At 36.7% G+C, this 12,809-nt stretch overlaps 1 protein-coding gene across 6 annotated transcripts in view; it reads left to right on the top strand.

Annotated features, from left to right (window-relative positions):
- Positions 1–12,809, top strand: part of HIPK3 (homeodomain interacting protein kinase 3) — a 93,953-nt gene that overhangs the window by 66,698 nt on the left and 14,446 nt on the right. For all 6 annotated transcript variants that reach the window (XM_047878259.1, XM_047878263.1, XM_047878262.1 and 3 more), the window contains exons 3-6: positions 1,934–2,057; positions 9,671–9,790; positions 10,655–10,741; positions 11,245–11,429. In XM_047878259.1, the coding sequence (XP_047734215.1) occupies positions 1,934–2,057; positions 9,671–9,790; positions 10,655–10,741; positions 11,245–11,429 (516 nt within the window). The remainder of the gene's footprint in view (positions 1–1,933; positions 2,058–9,670; positions 9,791–10,654; positions 10,742–11,244; positions 11,430–12,809) is intronic.

Here is a 12,809-nt window from a genome sequence, read left to right on the forward strand (position 1 = left end):
AAGAGTCACTGGACAGATTCTAAATCAATGGAGAAAACAGCTTGCTTATCCCTAGAACTTACTGCGATCAGAAGGGCTGTAGGGAGAAGATGGAATGGTCTTCCCATTGGTCTAACTACTTGAGCCTGGGGCTTTGGTTCTCAACTTTGGCCATGTATTGGAATCACCTGGGAGCTTTAAAAAAATACTGATTCCTAAGTCTCTCCCACTCCCCACCCCTCCCCTCCTCAAGTTTCTGATTTAATTGGTATGGAGTGTGGCCAGGACCAAGTGATTATAATGTACAGCCAAGATGGAGAACCACTGGCTTAGGAGATAATGACAGCAGTATCAGTTAAAGAAATTAGCAGAAGCCTTATTTTGCTTAACTGTATATTTTGTCTAACTTATCTTGTCTAACTGTATATAATATGTATACTGAAAGGACCTGGGAACAGTGCCATCCTGGCACTAATGAGGACCCATAGCTCATTGACAGAGTTCTGACTGGTTAAGTCTAGGAAATTTAGAGTATCAAAATAGATAACTACAGTAATGGATTATAACGCACTGGATAAAATAGGGTTCCATTAATTTAGGCTCACATAGGCAAATAAATGAGTAAATTGAAAATTTGATAAGAAAAGGATTATATATACAGTCCCAAACTGAAATCCTGCAAAATATTTAATTACAAAGGGAAAAGGAGGAACAAAGTGAACATTATTAGTACTAGAACAAATCAAAATTGTATGTCACCTGATGGCACATAATGAGAAAAAAAAAAATCACTTCTCTAATACTCTTCCCAAAGATGTATAACCTGTATCTAATTATGAGGAAACACCAGGCAAACCTGCACTGAGAGACATTCTACAAATAACTGACCTATAATATCTTATGCCAAGGTCATACAAATGAAGGAAAGACCCAAATTATTCTAAAAAAGAGATACTACAACTAAATGCAGTGCATGGTTCGGAATTGGATCCTTTTGCCACAAAGGACATTCATTATTAGTATAATTGACCAAACTTGGGGTATGAGGCTTAGATAGTAGAGATGTACCAGTGTGCATTTCCTAATTTTGATGATTGTATTGTGGTTATGTGGGAGAATATCCTTGTTTGTAGGAAATACAAAGTATAGAGTTATTTAGCAAATTACTCTCAAGTGGTTCAGGAAAAAAACCCACTCATTGCATTGTTCTTATAACTTCTCTGTAAGTTTGAGACTGTTCAGGGTAACCATGATTGTATGGCTTACCTGGGAATTACATAGCTGTATGTGAAGCCTCTCAGAATGTTAATTTTATCATGGCAGGGCATGTGAAGTAGCACATATTTATCTGGGCATGATATTTTTCATGGAATACATTTTCCAAGTTATCAGAGCTTGTCAACTGATAAAATACTTTCTACCTGTTTCGATGTCCTTTATTTTCTGCCTCTTAAAATTGTACTTGGTCTTGTCCCATTTGGATGACTAATGGTCCTGGTTTTGTGAATATTTATTATTGTGTTCTGAAGTAATATCTAGGACTAGATCCACTTTTAGCCTTTGGGGTTGTTTTGTTTTGCTCTTATCTTTCAGTGTCTGGTTTTCAATTCTGTTGATGTCACAGTGTATGTATTTCATAGTTTTCCAGTTCTCTTTCTAGTGTATTATTTCTAATTTGTTATAGTTGCAAAGTCAAGATTTGTGCTTTTTTCCCCTTTTTAATATGTTAATAAAATTCTCTATGAGATTAAGTATAGAGATTTTTATCCTAGCAATGGTTGTATTCATTGTACCATTTTAAGCTTAATGGCTAGGCTTCAAAGAGTTCTGAAAAGTGAAGTTACTATAAATAGAAGGTGACTTCTCTGTCATTTATTAACTTTTCTTAGAATGTCAGATGAATTAAGATAATTTTAGAGGGAAATCACTCTTTTTTTTTTTCTTTCGATTTCAGAGCTCCAGAGATTATATTGGGGTTGCCATTTTGTGAAGCCATAGACATGTGGTCATTGGGATGCGTGATTGCAGAATTATTCCTTGGATGGCCACTCTACCCAGGAGCCTTGGAGTATGATCAGGTAACAAAACTTCATGATCATCGAGGTAGAATTTATAGAATGTAAAGAAAAATAGTAGACTTATATGAATGCATTTCCCAAGTATATAATACCTGTCAAAATCTTTTTAAAATAAAATAACAAAATCTGAGACCTTAGAGAATTTAAATTCAAGATCTCAAAACTGTATTTGGTTGTTTAAAAACTTTTATAACAATTGAAGTAAGTTTTCATAAACAAAGTTACAATCCACAGGTCCCAAAACAGTTCTGCAAAAAACACTTGGGAGAATTTTTTGTATCATTTTTATGCTACAGACCTATAAAGGGCTGGACTGTATCCATTTAAATAATAGAGCTATGCTTGGGTGACAACTTTGATGGTGGATGAAATGTCAGCCACTTCCAAGGAATAAAAGGCCTCATAACTATTGGTCTTAAATCAACAACCATTATTGGACTTAAGTACTTCAGTCACTTGAACCCTCTTTAGTATTTTAAGTTGTTTTTGAACGGTGCTGAATATCTGTTTAACATTATTTAAATGATTCTCCATCAGGCTCTGTGCTGGCAGCTCAGAGCCTGGAGCCTGCTTCTGATTCTGTGTCTCCCTCTCTTTCTGCCCCTCCCCTGCTTGCTCTCTGTCTCTTTCTCAAATAATAAACATTAAAAAATAATAAATAAATAAATAAATAAATGATTCTCAGTAGAATCCAGCAAATTATTTCATGAAACACTTTTCATGATAGTTTCAGTTATGTTCATTAGCCTCTGTAAGCTATTAGATCATATTGTTTGCTGTTTTATTTTTTTGTTTTTGTTTTTAATACCAAGGTTATTTTTGGAGTAATTATAATCTTAGTATTTTTTTAAAAAGTTTCATAGCATCCCCCTTGTTAGATAGATATATATACTCAAATCATATTTTAGTGGAAAACAGTCAAAACTAACAAAGTGATTATTTCAGTTTTGTCTTCAATTGGTTTGTAGTGGATAAATATAATTTTTATTTAAACAATATAGTGTTTAACTTTTTTTTTTTTTTTTTAATTTTTTTTTCAACATTTATTTATCTTTGGGACAGAGCGAGACAGAGCATGACCGGGGGAGGGGCAGAGAGAGGGAGACACAGAATCGGAAGCAGGCTCCAGGCTCTGAGCCATCAGCCCAGAGCCCGACGCGGGGCTCAAACTCACGGACCGTGAGATCTTGACCTGGCTGAAGTCGGACGCTTAACCGACTGCGCCACCCAGGCGCCCCTAGTGTTTAACTTTTAATGAAAAAATAGAACATTTCAATGCACACATCATCTAATTATAACAATGAAATGTGCCTTATTTCTGACTTTCAGGGCTTAGCTTTCTATATCAAAAAGGGTCTGAGAGGTTGTGAATTTGGTGACTTCACTGTTGCTGAAGTGATTCTACAAGTCATTTAATAGTAATTATGAGATCAGATGTTATCATTAACTTTAATCTCTTCTTCCATAGACTTTCTACCCATAAGTCTCCTCTTTTAGGCTGGGCTTCCTATATTCTCTGCTTTTCTCCCTCCGTGTTCAGCATTCCTCTTAGAAGGTAGTTTCTGTAACCTTTTCCGTACAAACATCTTGGCTTCCTTCAGCTTTTTACCCAGCCACTAACTTTGATGCAGATGGCTAGACTGTGGCTATTTTTGAGCGAGTTGGTGATCTAGTTGCAGAATCCAATAATCTCTTAGCTTTTGAAGGACCAAGGGTACCAGTCACATGCTAGAAGTATACTTCTGGTTTTGTGGGTTACAAGTTATGACATGTATGGTATTATGGAGCAGAACACCATCTTGTGGCAACTTCATATAGATTTGCTGCTGTACTTTGGATTGGGATTTTTACAGTTCTAGTCTTGGACACCTGTTGTTAGTACTGAGAAGGACCCTACAGATTTTCTAGTTGTACTCTTTCCTGTTTTTTATTTTTATTTTTATTTTTTTTAACTTTTTTTAATTTTTATTTTTGAGACAGAGAGAGGCAGAGCATGAACGGGGGAGGTTCAGAGAGAGAGGGAGACACAGAATCGGAAGCAGGCTCCAGGCTCTGGGCCATCATCAGCACAGAGCCCGACACGGGGCTCGAACTCACAGACCGTGAGATTGTGACCTGAGCTGAAGTCGGACGCTTAACCGACTGAGCCACCCAGGCGCCCCATTTTCCTGTTTTTTAAAGAGGATAATTGAGGTCCAGAAAAATGAAATGACTTGTTAAAAGCCACAGTGGTACTTTAAGACAAAGCCTTGATCAAACCTCAGTTTTTCTAAATTTCATAATAGATACCTTTTAAAACAGAGAACAGGTGTTAATCTGATTCAGATTAGCAGTACTTTCAGGATGTATATTACTTTAATTCCAAAAGGGTATAATAATTTAAAAAATAATTAGCATATAGCATCAGTAGTTGCATATTATCAATTTGATGTTTTAAAAGTTATTTTCCAATAACTTTTCCAATAACGCAGGTTATTTTCCAATAACGCAAGGGAATAGGATTGATGATGTGAGCATTCTTGTTTGGTTTCAGTCTTAGACTTTACACATATTTCCAAATATGATGTATGCTGTATAGGTTTTGATAAAGGTCAGATATCAAATAGAGCTCCCTCTGTTCCCAATTTTCTAAGTTTTTTCTTTTATCCTAAATTGGTTTGGACTTTCAATGCCTATTCTATTCTGTGCTGTGCTATGCTATGCTATGGTATGCTATGCTATGCTATTTTTATTCATTCATTCAGAGTGCAAGCAGGGGACAGGGGCAGAGGGAGAAAGAGAATCTTAAGCAAGCTCAGCGCTCAGCATGGAGCCCGACATGGGGCTTAATCCCATAACCCTGGGATCATGACTTGATCTGAAATTCAGAGTTGGACGCTCAACTGACTGAGCCACCCAGGTGCCCCTCAAATGCTTTTATGCATCTATTAAAATGTTCACCTAAGTATTTCTAGGGGTTGTGTTTTACTTTAGTCTACTTATTAATGCGGTTTGATTTCATAGATTTTCCCCAGCTTCCTAGATTAAGATCATCAATTAGGATGTGAAGAGGCCATCAGTAGGGTATGCCTTTGTCCGTTACCTGTTCTTGTTCCAGTCATCTGCTGCCCTCATGTACTTGGGCACATAATTGGGGTGCTATTGTTATTTTATTTTTTAACTCATTTTTTTGCCTACAGTGGCAGTGCAGTGGGTAATAGTAATATTACTAATTAATACTTACTGAGCTCTTTTATATGCCAGAAACTGTTCTTAAACTTTCATTAACTCACTTAATGCTCACAATAACCCTGTGAGGTACATTCTACTATTGCCTCTGTTTTACAGATGAAGAAACCAAGGTGTGGGGAAGTTAAATAACTTGCCCAAGAATCCAACACAGGCAATCAGAATCCAGAATCTTTCCTGTTAGCAGTGGACCACGTCTATACTCCCTTGTGGATAATGATACTTTCCATAAGTATCATTACAGTAGGGGAGAGAGTTAAAAGGACCCAACCAAACCCTGCACCAGTCTGTGCTCCATCCCTGTCACCAGCCCTCTTCCAGACTCTCCACTTCCAGACGTCCACTTTCACCTTCCCAACTGTCTCTCTGCTGTCACTTGAAGAGGATTTTCATGGTCTTTATGTTAGTTTCTCAAATCCATCAACCTCCACTGGCATTCTGTCTCCAGACTGAGTTTTAGTGATGGAGCCAGGAGCTTAGTTTATCATTTTGTTCTACGATGACATTTTGTATAAATGTTTATCTCAGAATGTATGAGAGTACAAGATACTCTTTTTAGTGTTTGCTTTTATTAATAGCATTGCTTTTAATACCAGAAGTGTTCTTCTATTACAAATCTATCAGTATTACTTATAAAGAAGGGATATTAGCCAATGAATTTGGAAAATTCAATTCAGCACGAACATAGAGCAGTTCTATATTTTATACATCTAGTAATAACTTTAATCTAAAATTGACAGAACCAAAAAAGAAAATAGATAAACCCACAGTCATAATTAGAAATTTTTAGCACATTTCTTTTAGTAACTGGTAGAGCAAAAGTAGAAAAAAAATAGTATACAGAGGATTTGAGCCCATGAATAAGTTGATTTAATGACACAGGCATGTAGTACTGCATCCAAAACTACACACAAATTTTAGAATACATACTTTTCAAGTACACATGGAACATTTACAAAAATAAAGACTTTCTATGAAATATAACTTATCTCTTAGGTCTTGTCTTAATGTCTAACCTTTATTTAATCTTCTAATGCAATAACAGTTTTGTTTTTTCCCCAAGGAAGTGAAAAAGAATTAACAGTAGACCTATAATTATTATATACTTAAAAGCCACATTTGGGTCACCAGGAAAAAAATTCATAGATTATTTTAATTCTGCATTATAGGGTTTGTGTTCTAGCTCTTTAATCATCTTTATCATCTATTTCTTTTTTTTAAGCTTTTTTTTTTTTTAACATTTATTTATTTTTGGGACAGAGAGAGACAGAGCATGAACGGGGGAAGGGCAGAGAGAGAGGGAGACACAGAATCGGAAACAGGCTCCAGGCTCCGAGCCATCAGCCCAGAGCCCGACGCGGGGCTCGAACTCACAGACCGCGAGATCGTGACCTGGCTGAAGTCGGACGCTTAACCGACTGCGCCACCCAGGCGCCCCTATCATCTATTTCTTAAAGCTTTTCCAAGGCAATTTCCTCTTTCAATTTTGGACTCTACAGCTAGGCATTGACCATGTCGAGAATTCCTCACGTCATATTTTCTCATCTCTGCATTTCGTTCCCATTTGTACACCAGCGTTTTGGTGTATGTGTTTAGAGAAGGCTGTCCTGTGAATTAGTGCTTGAATCCCTTCCTGTCTTAATTATAATACGACAGTATACTGTCTCATTACTGTTCTGTGTATTGGTTTTAACCTATATTTACGAGGAAAATATCAAAAACATTCCAGGGAATTAAATAAATTTTATGGATGGCTAGACAGTATTAACTTGGTAAATGTTGATTGTTCTTGCAAAATGTTTGTTGGAGTTTAGATAGAATCTCATCCAGAACAGCTAAAAGTCTGAATTTATATTCGAATTATCTTACTTGGTAATTTCAAGTCATATCCTGTGTAAGAAAAATAAAGTTCTCTATTTCAACTCCTGAGTGTTTAGGGGGAGTAGGAATCTTTGAAGAATTCTATTTTATCCGGCTATTTGGGTTGCATAGAGACCTTCTCAAGTAGCTGGCTCTTTATGTGTAGATTATCACAAAAATCCAAGAATGGAGCTATAATATGACTGGACTTTGTGAAGTCTAGAGTTGGAGGTGCTTTTGGATTCAAAGAGACATTTAATGGAATTAATAGGCTTCAGTAGCACTTCGCTCTGGGGCTGGATAAGTGTGAATTAGATGCTCTTTAAGTATTTTTATCTATTCTGATTTTAATTTGCTACTCTGAGTTTCTGCTTACAGTTAACTTTGGTTATGTTAACATGGCCATTAGACTCCAGGTGCATTCAGCTCATTCCTCAACAGTGATTGATATTTCTTAGTTCACATTCCTGACATTGTAAGTCTAATTTGCTTATTAGCTTATTTCTAGTTGAGTTCACAACATGAATTTATGAATGAATCACTTCTGAGTCAGGTTTTCACCCTTCCTTCACTGGGGACAGAGGAGGCAAAGGCTGAGTCTTTTCATGCCTTAGGGGTTATAGATGGAACAGGGTTTTTTTCTCCCCCCAGAAGACAGAGCAGGCATTATGACCAAAAATAAACTCACAAGATCACTTGCCATTTTTTTTTTGTTTTTTTTTTCAGTGCCATTTCAATTGCCTTATTCTGTGTTCTTTTAACACTTTATTTTCTTCTTCATAATGGCACTTCCTAGCTTAATTGCAGATTACGTGCTTAAACATTTATCTATTTTACTGAACTATATGCTTTTGAAGGTTGGCACCATGTTTTACTCATCTGCATATCTTTAGCATTTGACACATAGTAAATGCTCTGTGTATGTTTGTTGAATTGTGGAACGCCTTTCCCACCATCTGAAAGACTCTGATGTAACATCTAGGTACTGGACCCTTAGTACTTTTCACTTTTGGTTTTCATAAAACAAGGAACTCAGCCACTCGGGGGATGTGGGGTGAGAGAAGGCACCACACTTTAAATGAAATGAAACGGATTTGTAAGGTGGATATTTTAGTTGTCATTTCAGGTAAAATTGAGGATACAAATATGGATAACTATCTCTGTTGTCTAGAGACTTGACAGTCTAATAGGGAAAACAGACGTGTAAAAAAAATAATTGTATTACAGTATTATAAATGTATTAAAATGGTTCTGTTTTAGGTTGATGGGAACACAGAGGAAAGGAATTATCTTTGTTTGAGAAGGTTAGGTAAAGCTTTGTAGAGGAGAAATTCTTGAACTGGGTCTTGAAGAAGGAACGGTACTACAGTTTGTTGTTGTGAGACTTGGTGAAGTTTGGTGGGGAGGGGCACAGGGACATTGTTAAGTAGGAGTTAGCAGTTTAGGAAGGAGAAACAGCCCATGCAAAATTTAGTGTGGTGCTAGATGGGCTGCTGCTTTAAAGGACCATGTAAAGAGCAGGGAAGAGATAAAGCTCAAAGCCTGAATGCTATGATTGGAGGTTTGGAATTGATCCTGTAGGCGGTAAAGTAATTTTATACAAGAGGGTAACAGTCAGATTTGTGTTTTACCAAAAATGGCTGTTAGCAGTGTGAATACTGAATTGGGGGTGAATGGATGGCATCATTAGGGAGGCAGATAAACTACTTAGGAGGCTTGTGAAATTGTGTAACTCAGAATTGAAGAAGACTTGAAATGGAGATGGAGAGAAGGGACAGTTATGTGGGACCGTGATGATGGAGAGGTATGTGTCTGGTATAAATTTCAGATTTCTGATTTGGGTGTTTGGTGTTGCTGGGAAATACACGAGGATTAACAGGAAAATGAGTTGAGGATATGTTCATTTTGAGGTGCTTAAAGTCCAACCAGATGGAGAGTTTCCATAAGCAGTTGAATCTACAGCTCCAGAGCTAGAAACAAATATTTAGATACAGATTTAGAGATAAAATTGTGGGCACTTGGGGCTTATAGAGGGAAAGAGGACAGATAAAACTTCTACCCTACTGGTAAAGCCCTCAGCCTGCTAGTTCACTTTCACCCCTTGTCATTTTCTACTTAGTGAATCTCTGCACTTTAGTATCTGAGTATGTGGTATTTACTCCTGATTGTCCATATTTATTCATATTATACCCTTAGCATAAATCATAAGGTTTCCTAAAGAACTCTTACTTGTCCTTTAAGACTCAACTTGAGCATCACCTCTTTTGGAACTTTATGTGACTTCGGTTATTTTAGGTGTCCCTTCTCTGTCTTTCCATAAGCATGTATTTACTATGGTACTTACAACTCTGTATTATAATTGTTTACTTGTATGCTCCCCACTAGACTGCATTTCTTGAGGGCATAGACTACATCATTGAATTCTTGACCTAACATCTAGTTTAGTGTCTGATACAGAATACATGTTCAATTAATATCTATTACATGAAAGAATAAACTCTTCTGTTTTGTATATTATTTTTCAGATTCGATATATTTCTCAGACTCAAGGTTTACCAGGAGAACAGCTGTTAAATGTGGGCACGAAATCCACAAGATTTTTTTGCAGAGAAACAGATATTTCTCATTCTGGTTGGAGATTAAAGGTAATTCATTAAAAAAGAAAAAATTTGGAAAAAAATTTTTCTAAGGTGCTTCATGTAGATAATACCCTCCATGCCTATTTTTATTTTACTGCATTTCTGCCTCCTTCTGAATTTTCATATTTGACCCCCTCCCTTTTTAATGGGGGGGGGGGGAAAGCCCTCCCTGAGTAACTTAGCTCATTCTCTAACCTGACAACATAATTATTAACTCATCTTAAATGGTTTTTTTTTTTTTAATTTTTTTTTTCAACGTTTATTTATTTTTGGGACAGAGAGAGACAGAGCATGAGCGGGGGAGGGGCAGAGAGAGAGGGAGACACAGAATTGGAAACAGGCTCCAGGCTCCGAGCCATCAGCCCAGAGCCCGACGCGGGGCTCGAACTCACGGACCGCGAGATCATGACCTGGCTGAAGTCGGACGCTTAACCGACTGCGCCACCCAGGCGCCCCTTAAATGGTTTTTTAAATTTTGTGTATGTAATTACTTTTGTGTTGTGTGTTTCATCTTCTCTACTCAGTTTCCCATTATTAAGCTTTATAGGACAGGGACTGAATGTCAACATTTACTCCATAACCCAAGTACCTGATTTATTCTTAGGCTTTTTGGGGGCTTAGTAAATCCCCAGTGATTAACTTTATAACCAGTTACTTTTTTATATGTATATATTTTTTTAACTGAACCAAGCTCTTCTCATTTTTCTTTTGGTACTTTTAAAAAGCACATTTTTGATAATTACTTGTTTAAAATTCCTTGCCTTAGAATATTCAGTGTTTTAGACTAAATGTGCCAGAACTAAAGAAATGAAGAATTTCCAAATGGTGGATAATAATATATTATTTCCCCTCTTTGATATATCCAATAAGACACTAGAAGAGCATGAGGCAGAGACAGGAATGAAGTCTAAAGAAGCCAGAAAGTACATATTCAACAGTCTGGATGATATAGTGCATGTGAGTACCACAGTCATGCTTGTTAGTCTTCTGTGCTTACGATGATAGACCTGAATGCCAAGGATACCACATGTTCATCATCTTCTAAATGACTATGGAGTGCTGTTGGTTTTAAGCTTTTCAAACAAAACTGATTCTAAGGTTTCAGCCCTTTAGGAACTAAACTGCATTTGTCTTTATCAAATATTATTAATTCCATTCTGTTCTTTAGTAGAAAGTATTTTCTTCAAAAGGGGAAATCCTAGCTCTACAAATTTCTTTTCTTTGAATTTGTTAGAAATGGATATTTGTTAAAATATTCATTAATTTTTTTTTACTTTGAATCCTATTTGGTACTTTGAAACATTTTCTGAATTTATGAAACTCAATTATTTGTTCTTGCTTCAAAACAGTTGTAGTTCTCTGTTCCTTCCTGTGTTGTGTTTTTTTAAAACTGAAACTTTAACATCTATTACCTTTTATGGCTTATTTGTATTTGATGACTTGAAATTTTGATATTGTAGGTGAACACAGTGATGGATTTGGAAGGAAGTGATCTTTTGGCTGAGAAAGCTGATAGAAGAGAATTTGTTAGTCTGTTGAAGAAAATGTTGCTAATTGATGCAGATTTAAGAATTACTCCAGCTGAGACTTTGAACCATTCTTTTGTTAATATGAAACATCTTCTAGATTTCCCTCATAGCAACCAGTATGTTATTTTAAAATCTTCATTATTTTTTTGAAAGAGTACATTTATTTATTTATTTGTTTATTTATTTATTTATTGAGCATGAGTAGGGGAGGCACAGAGAGAGAGGGGGAGAGAGAGAATCTCAAGCAGACTCCGTGCTGTTAGCATGGAGCCCACAGTGGGGCTTGATCCCACCGTGAGATCATGACCTGAGCCAAAATCAAGAGACGCTTAACCGACTGAGCCACCCACGTGCCCCATTTAAAGTCTGTTAAAATGGCATGGAGAAATAATACTAAGTCTTAGAAAATTAGTGTTTTAGAGAAATGATTCAATATATCTATTAAATGTAAATTAAGCTAACTCAACCAAATTCACATAGACTAGTAAGTGGCAGCACAGTACTGGAATATGAATCTGAGTTGCATTCCAATGTTCTTTTTCCAAAGTACCATACTGAAAATGACTGAGTGATTTTTTTACATGACATTCTTAACTTAATAGCCAGGCGTATGTAATAAAAGGAAGTATTAACAGTTTTCCTCCCTCTTTTGAGTCCTACAGACTCCATCTTTAATTTCCTTTCACATCGTTTGCTTTCCTTGCCCACACCTTCTCCTCTGTGTTGTGGAAGGAAAGGAGGGTTTAAAAAAAAAATTTTTTTTTTTTTAACATTTATTTCTGAGAGAGAGACAGAGCCTGAGTGGGAGAGGAGCAGAGAGAGAGAGAGAGAGAGAGAGAGAGAGAGAGAGACAGAGACAGAATCCAAAGCAGGCTCCGAGCTGTCAGCATAGAGCCCAATGGGGGGGCTCGAACTCACAAACCGTGAGATCATGACCTGAGCCAAAGTCAGATGCTTAACCGACTGAACCACCTGGGTGCCCCAAGAAAGAAGGGTTTTTATGGGTTAATGGAAAAGAATATGCGTATGCTCACATTGAGAAGGTCTTATCAGAGTTACCTTAGGTAAAGCTTATGCATTCTTTGAACCCCACACCTCTTCTTTGTAAGGCTGCAGGGGGTAATGTAAATGACTACTTAAAACAACTTTTTATATTTTAAAATGACTGAGAGTGTCTGGGTGGCTTGGTTTTAGTTAAGTGCCCAAGTTAGGCTGAGGTCATGATCTCACAGCTTGTGAATTTGAACCCCTCATCGGGCACTCTGCTGTTAGTGAGGCGCTTGCACTCTCTCTCAAAAATAAATAAACATTAAAAAAAATGACTGAATGAAGAAGTTTATAGGGTTGAACCAGTATCCGTTATTGTGGATTCCCCTTAAAATTGTTATTTTTCTCCCCAACAGTTGAAGATAATCTAATGATTTCCATATATAAGCACTTTGAAAATAACAACTATATATTTTGTATCGATAGTTTAGGGATGTGGAGATCTAGAA

Source organism: Prionailurus viverrinus, chromosome D1, assembly GCF_022837055.1.
Source record: "Prionailurus viverrinus isolate Anna chromosome D1, UM_Priviv_1.0, whole genome shotgun sequence".
Lineage (NCBI taxonomy): Eukaryota > Metazoa > Chordata > Mammalia > Carnivora > Felidae > Prionailurus > Prionailurus viverrinus.